Here is a 22,111-nt window from a genome sequence, read left to right on the forward strand (position 1 = left end):
ACAGACCCAGAGGGCTGGGGTACAAAGCGGCCTGGAAGCTGGACACAACAGGAGAGTGATGCGAGTCAGAACGTATGAGCAACAGAATGTGCAAGGGGGTGTGGATGAGTGTGCACAAAGTGGGTGCCTGGACAAGTGTGAATGGATCGCACGACACTCACTCCCACAGCAAGGGAAGGGCCTGTGCTGGCTAGCCAGCTCCGTGAGAAATCAACGGGCAAGGAGGAAGGAACCCAGGAGCCAGGAACATCCATCAGGAGGCAGTGTGGCACAAGACCAGCGAGGACCAAGCTGAGGGCCTGTCCCACTCAGGGGACCTGGGGCAAGCGGCTGTACTCCGCTGGGTGGCCCTCGGGAAGGAGCTTGACCTCTCTGGGCTCATCTGTAAATGAGGCCGTCATTCTGGGACCACCTCCCTTAGGGGATATAAAGGGGGAACAAGACACTTTGCAAAGCTTAAGTCACTATACCATTCAATCAGTAAGAATTTTCTAAGCCCCATCTATGTGCCTAGCACCGTGCTAGGTGCTGCCAGGACAAAGACAGAAAAACAAAATCAATCTATCCCCACCCTGGAGCTTACAGTCTATCAGGGAAACGATACGTACACACGTAAGTAAAAAAGGGGACAGTTGGGTGGTGCAGTGGTTAGAGTGCCGGGCTTGGAGTCAGGAAGACTCATCTTTGTGAGTTCAAACCTGGCCTCAGTCACTTACTGCCGGGTGACCCCGGGCAAGTCACTTCACCCTGCTTGCCTCGGTTTCCTCATCTGTAAAATGAGCTGGAGGAGGAAATGGCAAACCCCTCCAGTACCTTTTCCAGGAAAACCCCAAATGGGGTCACAGAGTCGGCAGCAACAACCGCTCTGCGGTTTGCCTCACACCCTCCCTGGGAGGCAGGTGCTATTCTCCTATTTTACCAATGCGGAAGCCAAGTTTGAGTGGCTTGCCTTGAGTCACATGGCTAGGGAGTGCCTGAGACAGGATTCGAACTCAGGTCTTCCTGACTTGAAGTCCTAAGTGGACTCTCCCCACTGCCTACCACCTAGCAGGTGGGGGAGGGGAGCACTGGCCCCTGGGGGAATCAGGGAAGGCTTCTCGGAGGAGGTGGCATTCGAGATGGGCTTTAGCATTCCAAGCAGCAGGGCTAGAAAAGAATGCGCTCTGGAAGAGAGGGAAGGTGGCGCCTGCGTCGAGTGTTAGAGGCGTGCATGGGCACAGCACATGTTACATGTTACATGTTCCATGTTACATGTGTGGGCGTTTCTAGCTCCATCCCTATGTGCCCGCAGAGGCGTCTTGACTAAGAACGACCTTTCTCCAGCCCAAATTTCCAAGACCACTGAAGAACAGGACCCAGAGAACTCTGGGCAGAGGCGGCCATCTGTAGGTGTGTGCTATGAATGTCCACATCAGCAATCGTACTGCATGTAAGGCCAACTTGTCTGGGTATAAGGGGCCACCAAGCGGACATCTCTAGTCATAAATGTGAGTCTGTGGGCAGGCCTCAGTCTCCTCTCCTGTAAAACGAGATGGCCTCTGAGCTCTAGATGTAGGATTCTATGTTCCTGTGGTTTTTCCTCCCTCACGCACCCACCCACCCAACGTTACTGCTCTTTCTCCACTCCCTCCCCCCTCCCCCAGCTGGGCAAGCTGCCCATGGCCTCTGTCCTCCTGGATGCCAAGGCACCAGCTGCCACCCCAGGGGCTGGCACAGAGACCCACTGCAGCTGACAAAGCCTAGTTCCCGGAGGCTCTAGGGGGTGAGGCAGGTGAGGCTCTGGTTTTCCGAAGAGGTCTCTACCCATCCCCACTGTCACCCCCAGGGCTGTGGCGGAGATCCAGGACAAAGAGGAAAGGAGACAGGCCCGGGGGAGCAAGGCAGATTATGAAAAGAAAGGGGGACACAGAAGGAAAAAGAGGGATAGTTGAGAAGAAAAGAAGAGAGGGGACCCGTGGAGAGAAACAGAGGAACACAGAATGGAAGACAGCAAATGTGAGAGGAAGGAGGAGAAAGGAGGCCAGAAAGGGAAAGGGGGGCAGGCTGCAAGAGAACAGGAAAGGGGGAGAGACGATTGGATGGGAAAGGGGGGCAGGGGCCTCTAGGGAAAGGTCTGGGCATCCCTCAGGGCCTCGCTGTTTCCATAGCAACCAGGGCGCCTGCCCCTAGCCACTGGAAAATGGAAGGAACTGAGGGCTGAAAGGTGTGAGTGTGAAACAGGGATGCCCTGGAGTGAGCCCCCCAGAGGCTTTCCAGAGACCAAGCCCCTGTCCTGCAGAGGGAGGAAGTTAGGAAGGGAAGCAGGGGAGGGAAAAGGGGACCCAGGAAGGAAAGAGAAAATGGGACAGAAGAAGAGGGTGACCCACAAGGGAGACAGAGAGAATGAGAGTCTGAGGTCAGATGGAGCCAAGAAATCAGTACCAACGATCCTGATCACCTGTACTGGAAGCCTGCTTTCTGCCTCAGAAATTCCCGAGCTGGGGTCCAAATCTATCCACCTTCCCCTTCTCCTTTGTCACCAGAGACCCAGACTGAGCGCAAGATGGAGTGCACTGGGGGAAAAGAACCCCGGGATTCTGAACTGGAAGGGACCTTGGGGACCCCCTAGGCCTACATAGCCATTTCACAGACAGGGAAACTGAGCCCAAGAGAGGGGAAGCTACTGGCCCAAGGGGACACAGAGGGACTCGACCCCAGCTCGTTTGAATTTAAATCCAGGCTGACCTCAGAGTCACTTAGAAACACATAGAAGAGCAAAGACCAACAGCCAGACTCTGAGTCGGGTCTTGGGGGTCAGGGCTAACAGTCGGAACCCAAAAGAGGAACCCAGGAAAAGGAAGCACCGAGCTATGATGGGGGAGGATGAAGGCAGAGAGAAACAGGATGTGAATGTGATGGGCAGCGGATGGGGGAGGGAGGAAAGTGAACCGGGAAAGGGGGCTGGGTTCGGGAGGCGGGGAGAGGGGGGAGGGGTGGCCTCATTCAGTGACCAAGGGAGAAAGAAGAACGAAGGGCATCACATCAATGTGACAGCACAAGGTGCCTGAGGCCTGATGGCCAGTAAGCTTGGGGTGGCCGAGGGTGTCACCCCTTCCCCCACTTCCGTAGACAGCCTTTAAATCTGAGGGCGGTCCAGGGGAGGAGGGCTGAGCCTCCAGCTCCCATCAGCCACTCTGAGTGAGGCACGGAAAGAGGGGACTTACTGCCTGGGGATCTGGACAGCCCCTGCCCCAGAGGATGATGGGGGTTGTAGTCCTCCAAATCATGCACCAAGGACCCAGGAATGCCCCGCCTCGCCCCCAAAAGGTCCCCCTGAGATCATGCCTTGGCATGGAGGAGAGATTCCCTGATCTGAACCCAGGATTTCGAGTCAGAGGACCAAGGTTCAAATCCCAGCTCTGCCACTGCCCAAATGGGAGCCTCGGGTAGGTTTCTAAACGTCTCCGGACATCAGTCAGTGGCAAAATAAATGTTTCATTCTCTTTGTACGCCCAACACCTTGAACACAGTGGGCACTTAATGCATGCTGACCGGATCGGACCAAGATGACCTTTGACACCACAGATCACAGGATCAGAGGGGGAGGATGGAGGGGACCTCAGAGGCCAGAGAGTCTGACCTGCTCATTCTGCAGACGAGGAAACTGAGGATCAAAGAGGATGTCACAGTGATAGCAAGCATCAGAGGCAGCATTCAAACCCAGGACCTATAATTCCAGAGCCGGTCAATAAGCATTAATTAAGTGCCTACTATGTGCCAGGTCTATGTTCTGGGAATAAAAAGAAAGCCAAAAGATGGTCCCTGCCCTCACGGAGCCCCCAGGCTAAGGGCAGTGTGCTCTCCCCTCTGGAGTTTCTTCTACCTTTAACCCTCTGAGCCTGGGCTCAGATCTCTGTTCTGTCATTAACTCGCTGTGTGCCCATGTTCTCATTGGTCAACTTCTCTGAACTTCTAATCCTCCAGGGGAAGACTGACCAAGAGCTTTCAGGCTAACACCCTGGTTCCCTCACAGCCAAGGAGGCTGGGGCTCAAATACGACTCTGGGAAGGGACCCGGTCAAGGTCACACAGCAGCCATCGGTCCAAGCCGAGCCCTGAGCACAGGTCCTTGAGCTCCCAGCCCCTGGCTCTGTGCCTGCCCCACCCAGCTCACAGGAGGGATGGTGAGTCCCCAGGAGATAATGTCTGCCCAAAGGGTCAAGGTTTCACCCAGGGAGGAAACTCCCTCCCCCAATGCAGAAGTCTGTCTGGGAGCACTCAAAGGTTGAATGATTTGCTCAGGGCTAATGTGGCCAAGGTAGGACCTGAACCCAGATCTCTCTGACCCCAAGGCTGGTCCTTCATCTCGTGACAGACTCTTTTTAACTCTTGTACTGTTTAATCTGCTGCCCCCTTCCTTAGCCACCCCCTTGATAGCCCAGCCTAAGTGAATAGCCCTCTATCCCTCAAAGCAGCCTCCACTCTCCCACCTCTGGGCTTTTGCTCACTCTGTTCCCTAGCCCTGGAACACCCTTCCTCTCTTTCCCTGTTAGGTACCTACTCATTCTTGAAAGTCCAGCTCAAGCACAACTTCTTCCAGGGCAGCTGAACTCTGCCCTCTTTGAGTAGCAATAATTCTCCCCCCACCAGCCTTCAGCCCTCAAAGTACTGGCACCCTTCTGTGTGTTCATTAAATAACATCATACACGGGATAGAAAATATCATATCATTGTCATTTTCTGTGCTACAGGTCACAGATTTTGAGTGGAAAGGAACCGTTACAAAGATGAGTAAAAGGAGGCAGGCAGGCATTCTCACTCCCTCCCTATGCCTGGCGTGTAGTAGGTGCTGCCATTTGGTTGGGGGTATCATGTTCAGTCTCCCAGATTCTCTAGCACAAGGGGCCATGCCTCTAGGGTTTGGACAGGAGAGGAGATGGGGTGGGTCACACCAAGAGCTGGGGTCAGCAGCCCCTGGGTGTCCCAGAAAAGGAGCCGCCCTAGGAGGATGGGAAGCAGACCTTTTGGTGACTAGATGGAGGAGTCACTGACCTTTCGTTGGCTGATGCACGTCGCTGGCTCCTCCTCGACCGGCCCCCCCCTCAGAGAACAGTAGGGACCCTACTGGAGAAACAAAATGGGGAGTCAGGCACTGGTGGCTCCTGGGGGGCCAGGGCAGGAAGCCCTCTCCAGGGCCTGGTCCATAGAGCGCCTGCTTCCCACATCACTTCAGGGCTGGAAAGGGGCTGGGACTGGGGGGAGGCGGGAACTGGGCCATGAGAAGCCGGGGTCCCTGGCAGACCCTTGTGCGGAGCCCCATCTGGGCATTGCCACTAACTGTAGCAAGCTCATACTCTGGGCAGGAGCCGGGCTCGGTGCACCCACCTCCCACCCCCTCTGTCTACACACCAGCACATGGCAGCACCGCCACCTTCAGTAGCTTTCTGCCCGCAATCAGGCTGCCCCGGTTCCTTCACCCTGACTTCCTTCCACTGGCCAGAATCCCTGCCCTCTCTGTCCCTCCACTGGACTTCCCACTCCATTCATCCGATGGCTCCCAATCCCTTCTTTTCATCTGGGGGTAGCCCACCTCAGCACTGAGAGCAAGGCCCACATTTTCTCTCTTGTGGCATAAGCTGCACTGTGGTTGGCACTCAGATACATGTATGTGGTTGGACCAAGGGCTCTCCTCTCGCGTTCCTGGGTGCACACGGGTCCAGAGGCCTCCCTAGCTGGTCTGAAAGTTGGGGGTCAGAGGTCCTCTAATCCAAAGCCCTCAGGACCCAAAGGGGAAGGGACCAGCCTTCCCCCACCCCTTTTAATTCCAGCCTCTTCCCTCTGTTAACTATTTCCTTCCCATCTTGTATTTAGCTTTGCATGTTTTTGCATATCACCTCCCCTCTTCCACTCAAGGGCAGGGACAGCCTTTTGCCTCTTTTCAAATTCTCAGTGCTTGGCACATAGTAGGGGCTTAATAAATGTTGACTGAGTAAATGGCACAGCTGAAGAGCCCAGCTAAGGGGAGGAAGCCATGCTGTGGTACACGTGCAGGTGCTTGCTCACCTGCCCAGCCCCACAAAGGGTTCCTCATCTCCCTAGGGGCTCCTCTCCTCTCCCCATCATAACAAATTAGCCCCATCGTTGATAACCTGGACCCTGCTCCCAACCTGAGCTCAAGGCTAGTGGAGCCCAAGACCCTCCCTGGAGGGTCTTACCATCTGGTAAGGACAGGCCTGTCCCAAACAAGCAGAGGGCAGGCTCAGAGACCAAGATGGCCTGACATCCAGAATCTGGAGCACAGGTGAAAGAAGGAGAGAGGGCAGGAGCCAAGAAGTCCTCTGCCTGGCCCCTACCACCCACGAGGGCTGGCTTACTCTTTCCTCCCCTACCTGCAACCACAGGCTCCGCCACAGATCCAGGCACCGTGTCCCTTGGGTCTCCCTGGCAGGGCCTAGGCCCTTTCCAGCATTTAAGCCTGATGCCAGGCAAACCAAGCCAGCATTCACCCTTCCCACCTCTCTCTGACTATCCCTAACAATTGCCTAAGGGCTCATTTGCATCCTTTCCCAGCCTCAAGTGTAGCAGTTTGCCCCCAGCCCCACTGGTGAACCCAGTCATGGCCAATGGGGATTGGACCCCAGCCCACTTATCTGGGGCACAGACACCATGGAGCTAGCTGAGTGTCTGGGAGATACTTGGACACCAGAATCCTGTTCCCAGACCTTCTGGGACAGTGGGAGGAGCCAGGAGGATGGGCAGGCCAGGGGTCACCGCTGGACTCCACATGCCAGAGTTCCCTTCTCCCTGATCCTCCTGTACCCTCAAAAATGCAGGGGACCCAACAGAACAAGCAGCCAACTAGCCTCTGGTCTGTATTGAGTTCCTTCCCCTAGATTAGAGAACAGATGAGTCCTGAATAGACCACCCACCAGAGATCGGGGACCTGGGGCAAAGTCCCTTGACTTCCCTGGCAGGAATGAAGATGACCATCCCTGCCCCTTGCCTCGTGGTGTTTGGGGAGAAGCCCAAAGCTGAGAGTTGGCAGGGACCTTAGCGGTCATCCTGTCCAGCCCCCCCCATCTCTCCAGTTATCTAGAGGAGGTGAGTGGAAGGGCTTGGCCAACTGTTGAGTGTCCCTGGATAGGGTACTCAGCCCCCTGGCCCACCCCCAGGGCCCAAAGGAGGCAAGCCATGGACAGGGGCTGGGACTTCAGCCCTCCTCTGCTCCAACACATGCCTTTCTCTCTTCAGTCAGGTTGAGAAACAAAAGAATGAACAGAAAAGGTGGGAGAGGAAAAGAAATCACCATCACAAGGGTAGAGGATGGGGGGGGGGAGGAGAAGAAACCACCAAAAAACCCAAAAAGAGAAACGAAGAAATGCCACCAGGAAAACTCGAGGAAGGAATGATTGGAGACAGCGGCAGGAGTTTGAACATCTGCTGATGTCAGAAACCAAGGTGGGATGAGGCGAGGGCGGGGCTGGGGGGTGGGCAGCGAGGAGGGAGGAGGAGCACAGACGGAGACAAGCCCCCACCCCCAGTCCAGCCCCCCAAAACAAAGAAAGGGACAGACGGACAGACAGACAGACAGACGGGGGAGAGGGGAGGGAGGGGGAAGGGGAGGGCAAAACCAAATCCAGGGAACTTGGGGGAGGGGGACAGATCCAAACCAAACCAAACCAAAACTTCATACCTTCACTGTTTAACGTCAGGTGAGCCGGACCTTGGAAAAGGGGAAGGAGAGAGAAAGAAAGAGGAGAAAAAAAAAAACAAAAACGAAAATAAGAAAGAAAAGGAAAAAAAAGAGAAGAAACAGAAAACACGAGTCATCAAAATCGGCCAGAGAGAAGGGGGTAAGCTGTTGCTGCCACAATTTAAAACCCTTTTTAACTTGTGACAGGCATCGGGAGCCGGGGAGGGGGGCCCGATGCCAAGGGCAGGGGGAAAGGAATGGGAGAGACACAGAGAGAGCCTGAAGCCAAGAAAGGAAGTGAGAGAAAGACACAATGAAGGAGAGATGGTCAGAGATGGAATCAGAGACATCAGAGAGATTCAGAGACAGAGAAAGGTGGGGAGACAGTCAGAGAGACTGAGAGAGATGGAGTCAAAGAAGGAAGAGAGATTCACAAAGGCCAGAGAGAGACAGAGAGGCCCAAAGTCAGGGAGAGAGAGGCAGAGACTGTCAGAGGGACAAGGAGATTTCTCTCCCAGAGGAAGATTCATAGACGAAGGTCAGAGAGTCAGAAACAGACAGAGATGGAGAGATGAGGAGACAAAAAAGTCAGGGCGACAAAGAAAATCAGAGAGAGACAGAAAGAGAAGGAGGCCGAGGGCAAAGAAGGGGCCAGGAGCGACCAGAGGATCATGGGGCCAGGGCTTACTGCGGGAAGTGAGGGGAGACAGGAGGGTTTGGTTTCTTTATTTCTTCTTGCCGAGGGGAGAAAAAAAAAGGAAAAGGAGGAGAAGCTTGGTGGGGAAGATGCTTTTTTCCTTTTTCTTTTTTTTTTCTTTTTTTTTCTTCCGAGAGTCGGACAGAAAAAAAAAATGGTCAACGAGAAAAAACGATTCAGATGGAGGAGAAAATAAAACACACAGAGAGATCAAAAGCCACCTGGAGAGAGAGTGCGTCGTCCCCTCCGTGGAGCAGGCCAGGCAGCCGGGGCTGCCCCCCTCGCTTGACCCTGCTCCTCTGGAGGACTGGGGAAAGCTCCTGGGCCTGGGATGTGGAGCCCTCGGGAGACCCCCCCCCAGACAGTGGCCCCACCGGGCTTAGACTCCCCAGATGCCAGGGGCCTAGATGCCTGGGTTCTAGGAAGACCAGGGAGGAGGAAGCTGGCCAGGGTAACCTAGAGGGGATGACATCTGCCACGGGAGACCGCAAGCCTATGGAGGCAGGAGACCTGAGCCGCTCTGCAAGGATTTGGGGCTTGAGGCTTGGGGCCAACCAACTGTGGGGACAAGAAGGGGAGGGTTGTGTGGTCTGGTCAGACTCCAGCCTCTAGCCTCTTTCCCCCTGCCCAGATCCTCTCTGGGAAGACCCCAAAATCTATATCCTGGCTGTGGAGGAGGAAATGGACACTGCTGACCTAGGGATGAGCAAGGGGACATTCCAGGATCCATTTAAACTGGCACATCAGCTGATCTGGGGGGAAACAGCTCAGCCCATTGACCCCAGGACACACAGGCCTCAAAAAGAGAAAGGACAGCTGGGAAAGTAGTGCTCCTAAAGGCAGGCAGCACCCCCAGGCCTTGCCCAATGGGAGTATGGACCCCTCCCCTCATTTCACCCTACCTGTCCCAGGCAGGCTCCCTATCCCCCTTATCCATTTTTCCTCCCCCCATTCACCCCCCCAACCCCAGCCACCGTGATGTCTGGGCGGGAGATGTGGGAGGGGACTTCTCCAGCAGCACCATGTTGCCCTTGGAAACCATCCTGGTTGCTGTGGCAATGAGCCATCGGCCCAGGGGGAGCTAGGCCAGGACGGAGCTTGTCAAGGTTACAGAGCCCCAAGGGTTTCCAAGATGGAGCTAAGGACCAAGATGCCTGGGTTCCTGGAGGGTTGGGGAATGAGAGGCCAGGAGGTGAGCAGACACTAGTTCAGAAGGGCCCTGGGCAGATCCTGTGTCTTCTACTCCACCCCTACCCCTCTCTCTGGGGCAGATCTGGCTTTCCCATCCCTAGGCCCTAGGACTGTAGGGTAAGCTAGGCATCCCCCAGTCTCATTCCTTGGCTCACCTAGGTATTCCCACCAGAGGAACAGGGGGACTTTTCATGGCTTCCAAGAAGCCTAGGATCCCCAGGGCCCCCATCTGGTGAGGGTGGATGGGGAAGAAGGAGTCGAGAAATTTGCCGGCGGGGGGCCTTTTGTGTCATTCCCTGACCCCAGCTCTGAACCAAAGGTCTAGCTGGCCTCTCTCCCCTCCAGTTCCCTGGTACTGAGTCCTGATAGCCACTCCTCCCAACCTGCTGCCCAGAACCCTGGCGTCCAGCTTCCCAGCTCAGGAGCCCCAGGTCCTGCCCTCTTCCCTCAGCCAGCAGCGGCAGGTAGTGGGCCCGCAGGTGACTGAGCCAGAGCTAACACCCCTTCCCCCACCCTGGACCCCGCTGCTGCCCAGCTCCTCCACAGTCTCATTAGCATGCGGTACTCTCTTCCCGTCGCCAAGGCAACTGGCTGCTCAGCTCCCTCAGGCGTGACGGCACCAGCCATCTTGGTGAAGGGGGGCCCCGAGTCCCATCTTCCCCCAGCCCCTCAGTTTCAACTGGCCCAATCCCATCCCCAGCCCTGGGACAGCCGCCATTCCTTCTCTAGATGTCATCCTGGGCTTGCTCCCCAGAAGTGGGGTCACCTGTTCCCTTTGCAGGCCCTCTGACCTTTCCCCAGAAGCCCGCAGTCCCTTCCAACCCTTCCCCCATCACAGACACACACACACACACACACACACACACACACACACACACACACACACTCCCCAGGCATCCCCTTTTCTTTCCCCTTCCTTGAGTCCACTCCCTGCCTCTCCTCATCTCTGCCTTCACTACGCTCGCCCAGGCAGCTGGCAGTGATGGATGGCATTACTCAGGGTCTTGCCTGAAGCAGGCAGATAAGGTGCCCCCGGCTGTGTCTCTGTCACCCTCTCCGAGGAAAGGGGGAGATGGAGGAGGGAGCTGGGAGAGAGGAGAACGTGCCCGCATCCCTGGAGAGGTCAGAGCTCAGCCAGGACTTTGGGGGGAGGTGGGAGGAGGTACGTGTGACAAAATTCCTGGGGTTCCTGAGCGGCGAGCTTGGTCTGGGAGCAGAAAGCAGTTGGAGCAAAGGGGATCCTGAATATGGCTTGATCTTACTGGAGCCCCACCCCCCTCCCCAGCTCTTCAAGCCCTGGAGCTTTGAAGGGAGAGTGACTGCTCCCCTCAGTTCCACCCATTGGGAACCGAAAAAAGGCTGCTGAGTGTAGGTAAGAGAAAGTAGGGTCAGGAGGTGAGGCAAACTAGAGAGACACACCAGGCACAGACAGGTGTAGACACAAACTCCTTCCATGGCCAAGTGTATGCGCACACACACAAGCTCACACTTGGGACAGGTACACTCCAAAGGTGTGCAGCAACCCTGGACACCATGAATGCAGAGACTGTGGGGGGCCTAGGGGGGAGCACACAGGCCAGCGTGGGGACGAAAGCACCCGGAAATGCACAAGCTAGGCACACATATACTGCTGCCAGTACCCTGCTGCCCTCCATCCTGTGTCTGCCCACACAGCTGGGATGGAAGCAGTCCACCAGAAACAGCTGGCCAGGGCTGGGTCTGCGTGTGTGTGTGTGTGTGTGTGTGTGTGTGTGTGTGTGTGTGTGTGTCTGTCTGTCTGTCTGTCTGTCTCTCTTTCTCTCTGTGTCCCTATTTTTCTGTCTCTGTCTCTCTGTCTCTTTGTCTCTGACTCTCTCTTTATCTCTGTTTCTCTGTCTCTTCCTCTATCTCTCTGTCTCTGTCTTTGTCTCTCTATTTCTTTCTCTTTCTGTCTCTCTCTATCCCTATTTCTCTGTATCTCTGTCTCTCTGTTTCTCTGTCCGTCTCTCTCTCCCTTCACTCCGTCTCTCTCTCCCTTCCTTCTCAGAACATGACCTGCCCATCTCCTCCCTCCTCTTCTCCCAGATGAGAAGGACTTAAATGGCTTAGAAAACCTAGAGCCTCCTCTCCCATCCCCCTCCTCTGCTCTAGGACTCAGTCTTTCTTCTCTTCTCCTTCTTGCTCCAGCTCTCTATCACTCACTGTCTCTCTCCTCTCCAAATCCTTCCTTTCTCTCTCTGTCTCTCTGTTTCTCCCTCTCTTTCCTCTCTGCTTCCCTTCTCCTCTCTCCTCCTCTTCTCTCTGCCTCCCTCTGCCTTTTTCTGTCTGTTTCTGTCTCTCCTCCATTTCTGTCTCTGTCTGTCTCTGTCTCTGTCTCTCTCTCTGTCTCTGTCTCTCTCTCTGTCTCTGTCTCTCTCTCTCTCTCTCTCTCTCTCTCTCTCTCTCTCTCTCTCTCTCTCTGTCTCTCTGTCTCTCTCTCTCTCTCATTTGTCTCTGTTTCTGTCTCTCTCCCCCACTTATCCATCACTGTCCCGCTAGCAACCCTTTCTTCCAGCTCCTCTCACTTTCCTCCATCTTCCCACTTTCCCTCTATCTCTCTCCAAATCTTTCTCCCCTTCTCCTTTCATCTCCCACCCCCCCATAGCCCTGGTCACCTCCTCCTCTCTGGTCTCTCTCCCCCTTCTTCCCTCCCTCTCTCCCTCCTCTTTCCATCTCTCCTTTGTTCTGGAGGAGACATGACACCAAGAGCAAGTAAAAGTCATACCAACACTAAATCTTATCTCCAGGACTCAGAAGGCTCTGTCCAGCCAGACCCACCCAGACACTCACACAGAGAGATGTACGAAGCACACACACACACACACACACACACACACACACACACACACAAATTGTCTTCTCTCTTTCTCTCTCTCTCCCCTCTCTTCCTCCCTTCCTCTCTCTTACCTCCCCCCTCCTCTCTCTCATACACAGTCACACACACATACACAAAAATACACAACCACACACTCAGCCAATGTACATACCCAGACACATACTGCAGCATATACCCAGATCAACAGAGACACACAAGTACACCCACACAAAGATGCACACACACAACCCTGGAAACACATGAACACAAACACCAGAGATTTGGACATTTGATAGAGTTGTGCACAGGCATAACCACACACACACATGCACACAGTTCTGCAGACCTGCAGATACACCCTCACACACCTTTTCTCACAAACACACAGACTCTCATGCTTGTACACAAATGTATAAATACACGCATGCACATGCAAACATGCCCACTACCACACACACACACACACACACACACACACACACACACACACACACACACGCACTTACATGCAGAAGTGTGCAAAGCTGCACACTCAGTTAAAAATCCTTAGCTGGTGCCCCCCCACAAGCCTGTGGATGGTAGCTGGGTGTACCAGGACCACCAGGCTCCCGAACAGACCCCTGCTGGTCCACCCCAATTCTTCTGTTCCTTCCCTAGACCCTGCTCCCGAGGGCCCCCCAGGTGCCCAAAGCTTCCACCCCCTGTAGCAACCCCGGAGGTGCCAGTTCATTTCACACCTGTACTTCCCTGGGGCAGCACCTCCCCCCCATCCACCCTCCTCAATGGAGCTGTTACTAACCCTCCCCCTCAGACCCTGTCCAGCAAGGGACATTAGTTGCCATCCCCCTCCCCGGGATTCTTGGCAATGCCCCCACTGGGAGGCCTCTCACACACTCTCCCCTCCAGCTCCCTTTCTCTCCTTTTCTACCCCAAGAGAAAGAAGAGAATCAGAGACAGAGCAGAAGACGGATGGGGAGGAGGACAGAGCAGAAAGCAGAGATGGAGAAGGTTGACAGGAGATGCCTCCAACAGAAAAAAGGCTCCTGACCACACCCTACCCGCAGGACCTTAGGACCCCCTCCTTGCCCCCGAGGCTAAAGCTTCCCTTGGGGGAGGGGGGCTAGGGAAAACAAGTGTTGAGACTCTCATCCTATCCACCCTCAGAGGCCCTGTCCTGGTCTGAAGACCCCTGACTCAACCCTCGGCTGAGTCCTCCACCTGCCACCAAAGTTCCCATCTACTGCAGACCTCAAAGTGGCTGTCTGAGCAGAGCAGGGCAGGGGTGGCTGAGACCCCTGCTGCTCCCCCTGACTCACCTCTCCAGCCCTGCAAAGCTCATTCTTTCCTGTCTTCTCCCCCTTGCCCACCATCCCTCTTTCCCAGTTCTCCCTCCTTATCTCCTCTTCCCCCATGGTCCCCCACTATCTCTCCTCCTCTTGGGTTCAGACCAGAAGAGATGGCACAGAGAGCAGCAAATCCCACCCCCAGTCCATTCAGCGGTCCCCAATTCTGCCTCTTCCTTCTTCCCCTTTCCACTATCCATGAGGAAAGGGGGCCTTGAAAGCACAGGATAAGGTTGGGGCCACATCTGCCAGGAATGGGGAACCCAGGCATCCGGCTTCCCCAGCCTCAGTCCTTCACCAATTTGGATTGGGAGGATGTTCCTGGATGGCCAGTGCCCACCCCCTCCCTGAAATTGCCACAGATACCAAGAACTGGAGGGAGAGGTTTGTAGGCAGACCTGAGACCTCACTCACCTTCCATGGGCTGCTCCTCTGCAGGAAGACGAGATTCATAGGAGAGAGAGAGAAGAAAGAGACAAGGGTTAGAGCTAGAAGTGGGTTCCCTGGGAGATGGGACAGGGTTGGGGGGCAGCTAGGGAAGGGATACAGGGGACTAAAGGTGACTTGATACATGCCATCTGTGGCATTGGCATCCAGGTACTTCCTCTACTTTACCGGCCCCAGCTTAAAAACAACCTACACACTGAACCCTTGGCTGTTACTACTAGGAACTAACCTGGAGTTTTATGGAGAAGGGAGAAGGTGTAGAAAGTGAGGACGATGCTGGGGCACTGTGGATGTGGGGGAGAGGGAGACCCTCATTCAATCCACACCTAAACCGTGAATAAAACCAAGGATTCTGAGAGATGAAGCTGAAAAGGGAGGGCACCCAGGCCAGGGCAGAGGCATGGGGAGATGGGACATGGTGCCATATATGAAGAACAACAAGAAAGCCATTTTGACAGTGAGTGTGAAGGGTAATAAACTGCAATAAGGTTGGAAAGAGGCAAACAGTGGAGTCTGTATGTTGATCCTGGAAGGAGCAGAGTCACTGGAATGTACTGACTGCGCAGATGACATGGTCAGACAGGGCTTTAGGACAATCACTGTGGCACCAGAGTGAAGGATGGATTGGAGTCGGGAGGCATGTGAGGGAATGCGACCAATTAGGAGGATACGAATATAGGTGAGGCCAAAGGCGATGAGGGCCTGGATAGGATAGTAGCTGCTGGAGTGCAGAGAAAGGGACATATGCAAGAAACGTGGGGAGATAGAAACAGTACTTGTCGATTTTCCTCTGGTTTTGAGGCAATCAGGATTAAGTGACCAGCTCAGGGTCACATAGCTGGTATGTGTCTGAGGTGGCATTTGAACTGGGGTCCTCCCGACTCCAGGGCTAGTACTCTATCCGCTGTAGCACCACCTAGCCACCCCAAAACAATAACATTTGGTGCCAGATTGAGGGTGAGTGCAGAATCAGGGATGACGCCTAGGGAGGGAGTCTGAGGAACTGGACGGTCCCCTCACTGTAATGGGAAAGTCTAGGAGAGGGGAGAGTTTGCAGGGAAAATAGTAACGTGTTGAGTTTGGATAATGACTGGACATCCATTGGCAGCTGGTGATACGGGCCATGGCAATATGCTGAAACGCTTTGAAACAACAGTGAGAGGGTGCCTGGGCTACTCTCACACTTGCCTGTTGTGCCTGTGAAGTCATTCACATTTGAATCCAATGTCAAACTTTACATTGATTCCTACTGAATTTCATCCTATCAGATCTAGCTCCATGCCCTAACCTGTGAAGAGCTTTTTTGGTCCTGACTCAGGGTGCTAGCAATCCCTCCTGCCTTAGTGTCATCAGCAAGTTTGATAAGCAGGTCATTTATGCACTTATCAAATCTTTGGTGAAAATGTTAAACAACAGAAGGAGAGGCATAGATCCCTGGGACACCACACTGTTGCCACGTAACTATTACCGATTATTCTTTGGGTCCAGGCATTCAGCTGTTTCCAAATCCATCTACTTGTATCATTGTCTTTCATATCTCACCATCATTTCCACAGGAATAGCAGAAGATAATTTATTAGACACTTGGCTAAAACCCAGGTAACTATGTCTATCATACATTAGAAGGTTTGTGACATACTGATGCATTGTTGGTGGAGCTATGATTTGGTACAATCATTCCGGAAAATAATTTGGAGTTAATGCAAACAAAGTAACTAAAATGCCCATACACTTTGCCTCCGAGATTCCACATACCCCCAAGGAGGTCAGTGATAAAAAGAAAGATTCCATATACAACAAAGTGTTTCTAGCAGCATTGTTTTTGTAGTTGCAAAGAATTGGAAACTGAGCAGATGCCCATTTATTGGGGAATGGCTAAACAAGTTTTGGTCCATGAATGTCATGGAAAATTCCCGCACCATAGGAAATGACAAATGTGATGAATTCAGAGAAGCCCAAAAAGATTTACATGACCTGATGCGAAGCAGAGGATCAAGAAAACAGTGGCTACAACAGTCAGTAGAATTAGGCAATTAAGACTGAATGTTGGGAAATCCTCAAGAACAAGCTCTGCCACCTCCCTCCTTTGCAGAGGTTCACAAGCAGGGAACACTGGGAATAACAGCGGTTCCTTGTCTTTGTATTGTTTCATCAGCTTTATCGATTTTTTTTTCCTTTTTCTTTCTCTTTTAAAAAAAATCTTTTGTTGTAAGGGATGGCTCTCTGGCGTAGGGAATACAGAGGGAAAACTAAGTGATGTAAAAACAAAAGTAAACAGCAATAACCTATTTTTAAAGGAAAAGGAACAAAGTTAGTTTGACAAAGTTAGTACTTGACTTCACAAGTACAACAGGCTAATTCGTGCTCATGTGTAAGTGTAACCCAAGGTTATTGTTGAGTGCTGTTGAGTACTGAGGCTCAGGGTTGTTGTTGTTTTCAGAGCTTTAAGCGAGAGGCAGCCTTTGTCTCCTCTGAGCTCCTGTCCCATATCACCAGCTGCCAATGGACATCTGGTCAGTATCCAAACTCAACATGTCCAAAACTGAACTTAATATTTTCCCCTGCAAACTGACCTGACCTGCTCTCGGTGAAGTCATGTTGGCTTTCTGTGATCATCACTGCCTTTACTAACCATCTCTTCACATGGTAAACACTTAGAATAACCAATTGATTCATTCATTCATTCATTTAGTGATGATCCTTTCTAAAATTTTACCAGGAACTGAAGTCATGCTCACTGGTCCATAGTCTCTGTCCTCTTCCCTTTTGTAAAATCAGTCAGCTAATTCTCTCTCTCTCTCTCTCTCTCTCTGTCTCTCTCTCTCTCTCTCTCTCTCTCTCTCTCTCTCTCTCTCTTTCTCTTTCTCTCTTTCTCTCTCCCATGTCTCTCTTCTCTTTCTCGCTGTTCTCTTCTGTCTCTCCTTCTCTCCCCCTTCCTCCCTGTCTCTCCTTTCTCTTTCTCTCTCTCCCCCATCTCTCTCTTCCTTTTCTCTCTATCTTCTTTCTTTCTCTCTTTTCTTCTCTCTCCCCATCTATCTCTCTTTCTCTATCCCCTCCCTTTCTTTCTCTCTCCCTCATCTCTCTTCCCTTTCTCTCCTCTCTCTCCCTATCTCTCTCTCTTCTCTCTCCACCCCCATTTCTCTCTCCCTCTTCTCTCTCCTTCCCTCCTGTCTGTCTGTCTCTCTCCCTTTTCTTCTGTACCATATACCTCCTGCTTCCAAGAACAAGAGCTGAGTCCTAGAAAAGGTGGGGGAGCTCGGCTTTTCACCAGGTAAAGATGGGGAGAAGGAATTCCCTGTAGGGAGAATCATGAGAGCACATGTTCAGAGGCAGTGGAACTCATAGAGGGAGTGAGTGGATAATCCAATTTGGTTGCAACATATAGTATGTACCAGAAACTATGAGAGATAAAGCTGGAAAAGCATGTTGGTGTCAGACTACAGGAGAAAGCTTTGATGCCAGGAGTTCTAATTGATTCTCAATGTTAGAAAAAATAGTATGAACTATGGAATAAGAGAACCTGCTCCTTGTTACATAGTAAGTCCCCTGTCACTGGAGGTAATTAAGCCGAGGCTGTGCAGCCATCACTGAGGGTCACTGTGCAAGGATTCCTGCCCTGGCCAGGGACTTGGTCTAAATTGTCTTTAAGATCTCTTCCAGTGCCAAGAAATGTAGAATTCAATTTCCATCAGCATCATCACTCAGAGAAGAATGTAAACTTCTTGAGGGCATAAAGGTTTCATTTTTCTATTTGAATCCCCCCCCAAATTGGTCAATCAACAGTCATTTATCAGGTGTCTACCACATGCCAGGCACTGCTCTAGGTACTAAGGGTACAAAGACAAAATTGGAACTGTCCCTGCCCTCAAGGAGGTGACATTCTCCTGCAGAGGGCCTGGCACCTCGAGCAACTTAATGAATGCGCACTGAGTTAAAAATGCTTTAAGACTGGCAAGCTTCTTCCCTCATGACAACCCTGTGGTAGGTACCGTAGTTATTACTCCACTTTACAAATGAGGAAACTGAGGCACAGGCATGAAGAGATTCCTGCTCAAGGTCACACAGCTAGGAAGTATCACAGCTGAGCCCCAAACCCCAAGTCCCCTTGGCCCCCCGGGCTAGTGATAGTTCCACCGTACCATACTGGATTGATTCAGTGGCAACAGGGAGTCACTGATGGTCCTTCAGCAGGGAGGTGATAGCAATAAAGATTATTCTAGCAATAGGTGGGCAGACAATGAAGAGAGTTGGGGGTAAGAGACCAGTTAAGAGGCTGTTGCAATGATACAGGTAAGAGGCGATAAGGATCCGAGCAGTGGCCTTGGACATGGGAAGGAGGGGATGGAGGTGACTTAGGGGTGGGCTGGAGCCAGCCCCTACTGGCTTGAGAGAGCCAATTGTTAAATTTTCAGAGTGAATATTTATACCTCAGGAATCGGCAAATGCTACAAGTTGGGACTTGAGTTATTGTTTTGTTGATTTCTAGACTTAAGAAAGTGATGGTAAAAATATTAATAATACAGATTAAGCTTGAAAGTATGCCTTGGGTATTTTTTCCCCAGAGGGCTGGTTGTTAAACATTTATCAGTATGCCAATGAAGGTGAGAGATACTACAAAACAGAAGTGATAAGACCTGGTGACTGATTGGGCATGGAATACACAGGAGAGAAAGAGTCAAAGAAGAGCTCTGAGCATGGATGGCAGGAAAAATGGTGGAGACTTTCTCCAAGCTAGGGAAGGCATCACACCTGTCAAACCAGACCTCTAATATAGGCCCCTAGGGACCTAGGGGGAAGTGTCAGAGGTCTCTGGGATCCAGGGGACTTTCCTTTGTACCCCCATCCTTGAGCTCCTGGATCTGTCACTTTGCCAGGGTCACCTGAAGAACTTTGAGGATGCCAGGGAGGAGTAGGGGAGGAAAAGGAGTCCATGAGCCCAACTCTGATCACACACACACACACACACACACACACACACACACACACACAAAACCTCTTCCTGCTCTGTTTCTGTCTGCTCCCCCCAAGAACCAGCAAATGAGGCGGACACGTCATCACCATCGTATCCACCCCCATGAGACAGACACTCACTGATATAGCTCCCTCTGTTCTGCTATAAACACATACTCCTCCCTCTCCCAACCCTGCCTACAGACATCTCCATCCCTGGCCAGACACACCTGCTTCTCTACACTTTCTAAGCCGCTTATACCGCACACAGTGACACACACAGTGGGACCCCAGCCTCCCACCACAGTCATGTCCTGAAAAAGTTGTTGCATAAGTTACATTTTTCAAAAATGGAGTCCCATCTTGAATACATCAGGGAAACCAGCCCCCGCATGGAAATCCTCCAGAGATTCCGTTGTCGAGGGAGGCCTCTCTGGGAGGGAGCTGGGCTTTCCCCCATCAGGTCCTCCTGAAGTGAGCCCCAGGGAGGCGATGAGCATTTCAACATTTGTGCTGCCCAAGCGGCAGAGGGGACCCCAAGAATCCCAAACAGTAAGTCATCCCAAACCATATCGGTCAAACTTAGCCAGCCTCTGCTTCTAGTCACAGGTGCTCACATTCATAGGGAAATAGGTTCAAAGGCCTGGGAGCTGGGGAGACTTCAGAGAGGATAATAATGAGCAACTCTCATTCAGGTCATGCATTAAAGTTTGCCAAATGCTTTCAAGACATTTTCTCATGTGAACCTTCCCACAACCCTGGGCAGGATGTTGCAGAGGTGTCATTACCCCCAATTCATGAATAAACTGAGGTCTGGTGAGGGTAGGTGATTTGGCAGAGGGAGAGGTGAGATTCAAACCTGAGTCTTCCTGACCCCCCAAGTCCAGCACTCTCTCTACTAGACCAGGGGTCTTTCTGGTGATCTAGACCCCTTGAGCAGTCAGTCTGTTGAAGCCTAGGAACCTCTTTCCAGAATCACGCATTTAAACACATCACATAAAATACACTGGAATACGAGGGAAAGCGACTCTACTGAAATCCGGTGATCAACATTTCTTTCCCATCCAAGTTCATGGACCCTAGATTAAGAACACCAGTGCTAGACCATAATGCCTAGGGATTATCTAGTCCAATCTTATTTCACAGATGAGGAAAGTGAGTCTCAGAGGAGGTAAATGACTTGCCTATCATCCCAAAGCTGGTGTCTCCATGTTTCATGCCCCGGGCCTCTAAGTGCACCACCCTCCCCACCCTTCCCTTCCCAGGGTTCTCTAACTGCTCCTTGTCACAATTCTTCCTGTGTCCTTTCTCTTCTCCACTCCCCTAAGCAAAGATAGCAGCCAGCACTGATTAAACACCCACTGTATGCACAGTGCTGGCCCATGACTAGGCACCGGGAGCAACATGAAGGTGTCCTTCTGGAGCTCACTGTCTCTCCTTCCTGGCCCACATGTGGGTAGTCCTAAAATTCTACTGAGTCTTCCTTTAAAATCCCTTTATATACACTCCTTCCTTTCTATTGCCATCACCACTTCTTACTTAATCCCATGTCTACTACCTTATCCAGAACTGAATAAATTATCCTCCAACTATCCCAGAATGTTGGACCTGGAAGGGCCTTAGAGATCTTCTTGTCCAAAAGCCTCATTTTATAGATGGGAAAACTGAGGCCCTGAGCTGGGACACAAACCCAGGGCTTTGGGCTCTCAGGCTGGCACTCTGTCCTTTCTCCATCTCTGATGCTGGACAGTCTTTCTCTGGCCCCCCTTGTAGAGGTTGCCAGAAACATCTTCTTAAAGTTCAGGTCTGAGCCTTTGGGTTGGGGCTCCTGTGATATACACACAGCAGTATTACCCATGCTTATACACTAATCCCCCTCCTGGACCACCTCCCTTTGGCATTCAAGGCTCTTTGTGACCTGACTCTAATACGCCTTCTTCCCAATGCCCCATTATATGAACCCTTTACTCCAGCCAAGCCAGCTTCCTTACTGTCCCCAAAAAGCCAATTACCATTCCCACCTCCACATCCTTACCCAAGATACTTCCCCTAGCTTGACATACTTATCCCTTCCTATCCAGGCTTACTCATCCTTCACTTCCTCCAGGATGTCTCCACCAGCCACTCAGCTAGACGTGACTGCTCTGTTCTCTGCAGTCCAGTGGAGCTAACTGTCTGCACTCCTCATTTGGGCATTTAATCACAGGCTGCCACATACTGTTACTTACCTGCTTTGTCTGCATATGTCATCTTCCCAACTAGCTTATAAACTTCTCAGAGCCTGGAATCATGTTACAATTCGCCTCTCCTGAACTCAGCCAAGAACCAAGAAGGAAGCAAAGAGAGGCGCAACTAGATGTCACAAGGCTCAGACATGACAAGTTTCACCTGCTTTCACCCTCAGGACAGCCTCTGGGGCCCTTGCTCACTCATAGTCTATGAACTCATCATTTACACACAATTCTAACCTCCTCCCACACTTGTCTGATTTCCTAAAAGATAGGTAGATTAGAAGGGGGGAGTGATGACTAAAGAAAGCACAAAAATAGAAGGTGGGACTCAGAGTCAGACAGTGCAGGAAGAGACAGGAAAAGTATGACAAGGAGACACAAGAATTCCCAGCCATGTGGGACCTTTCAGTGTCAGGAGAGACCGGCACTTCCCTCTCAGTAGTTAGTCCCTAAGGATAGCACTGTGAGAGCCTCGGGCAGTCATTGGCATTTAGAGTGAGAAGCGACTCTGAACCCCCTTCTCGAGGAGAAGATGAATTATAATGAGTTCAGTGTGCACTTTCAAAAGGCAGAGAATTGTGCAAGATGTTCTGAAAGATTTCCTTCCCAAACAGTTAACAATTTTAAATGGCGCTGAGTCTCCTCAGCCACCAGTGCTGCCCCTCTAAGACCACCTTCTATTTACCTTCTGTGTGCCTTGTATATACATCACTGTTGGCAGCTTGTCTCCTCCATTAGACTGGAGTTAC

The 22,111-nt window shown here is 52.0% G+C and overlaps 1 protein-coding gene across 1 annotated transcript in view; it reads right to left on the reverse strand.

Annotated features, from left to right (window-relative positions):
- Positions 1-22,111, reverse strand: part of NRXN2 (neurexin 2) — a 126,906-nt gene that overhangs the window by 97,555 nt on the left and 7,240 nt on the right. The window contains exons 2-4 of the mRNA XM_036765301.1: positions 14,149-14,166; positions 7,671-7,700; positions 5,030-5,098 (exon numbers count right to left, since the gene is read on the reverse strand). Of these exons, the coding sequence (XP_036621196.1) occupies positions 5,030-5,098; positions 7,671-7,700; positions 14,149-14,166 (117 nt within the window). The remainder of the gene's footprint in view (positions 1-5,029; positions 5,099-7,670; positions 7,701-14,148; positions 14,167-22,111) is intronic.

The sequence above is a fragment of the Trichosurus vulpecula genome, chromosome 6, assembly GCF_011100635.1.
Source record: "Trichosurus vulpecula isolate mTriVul1 chromosome 6, mTriVul1.pri, whole genome shotgun sequence".
Taxonomy (NCBI): Eukaryota; Metazoa; Chordata; class Mammalia; order Diprotodontia; family Phalangeridae; genus Trichosurus; species Trichosurus vulpecula.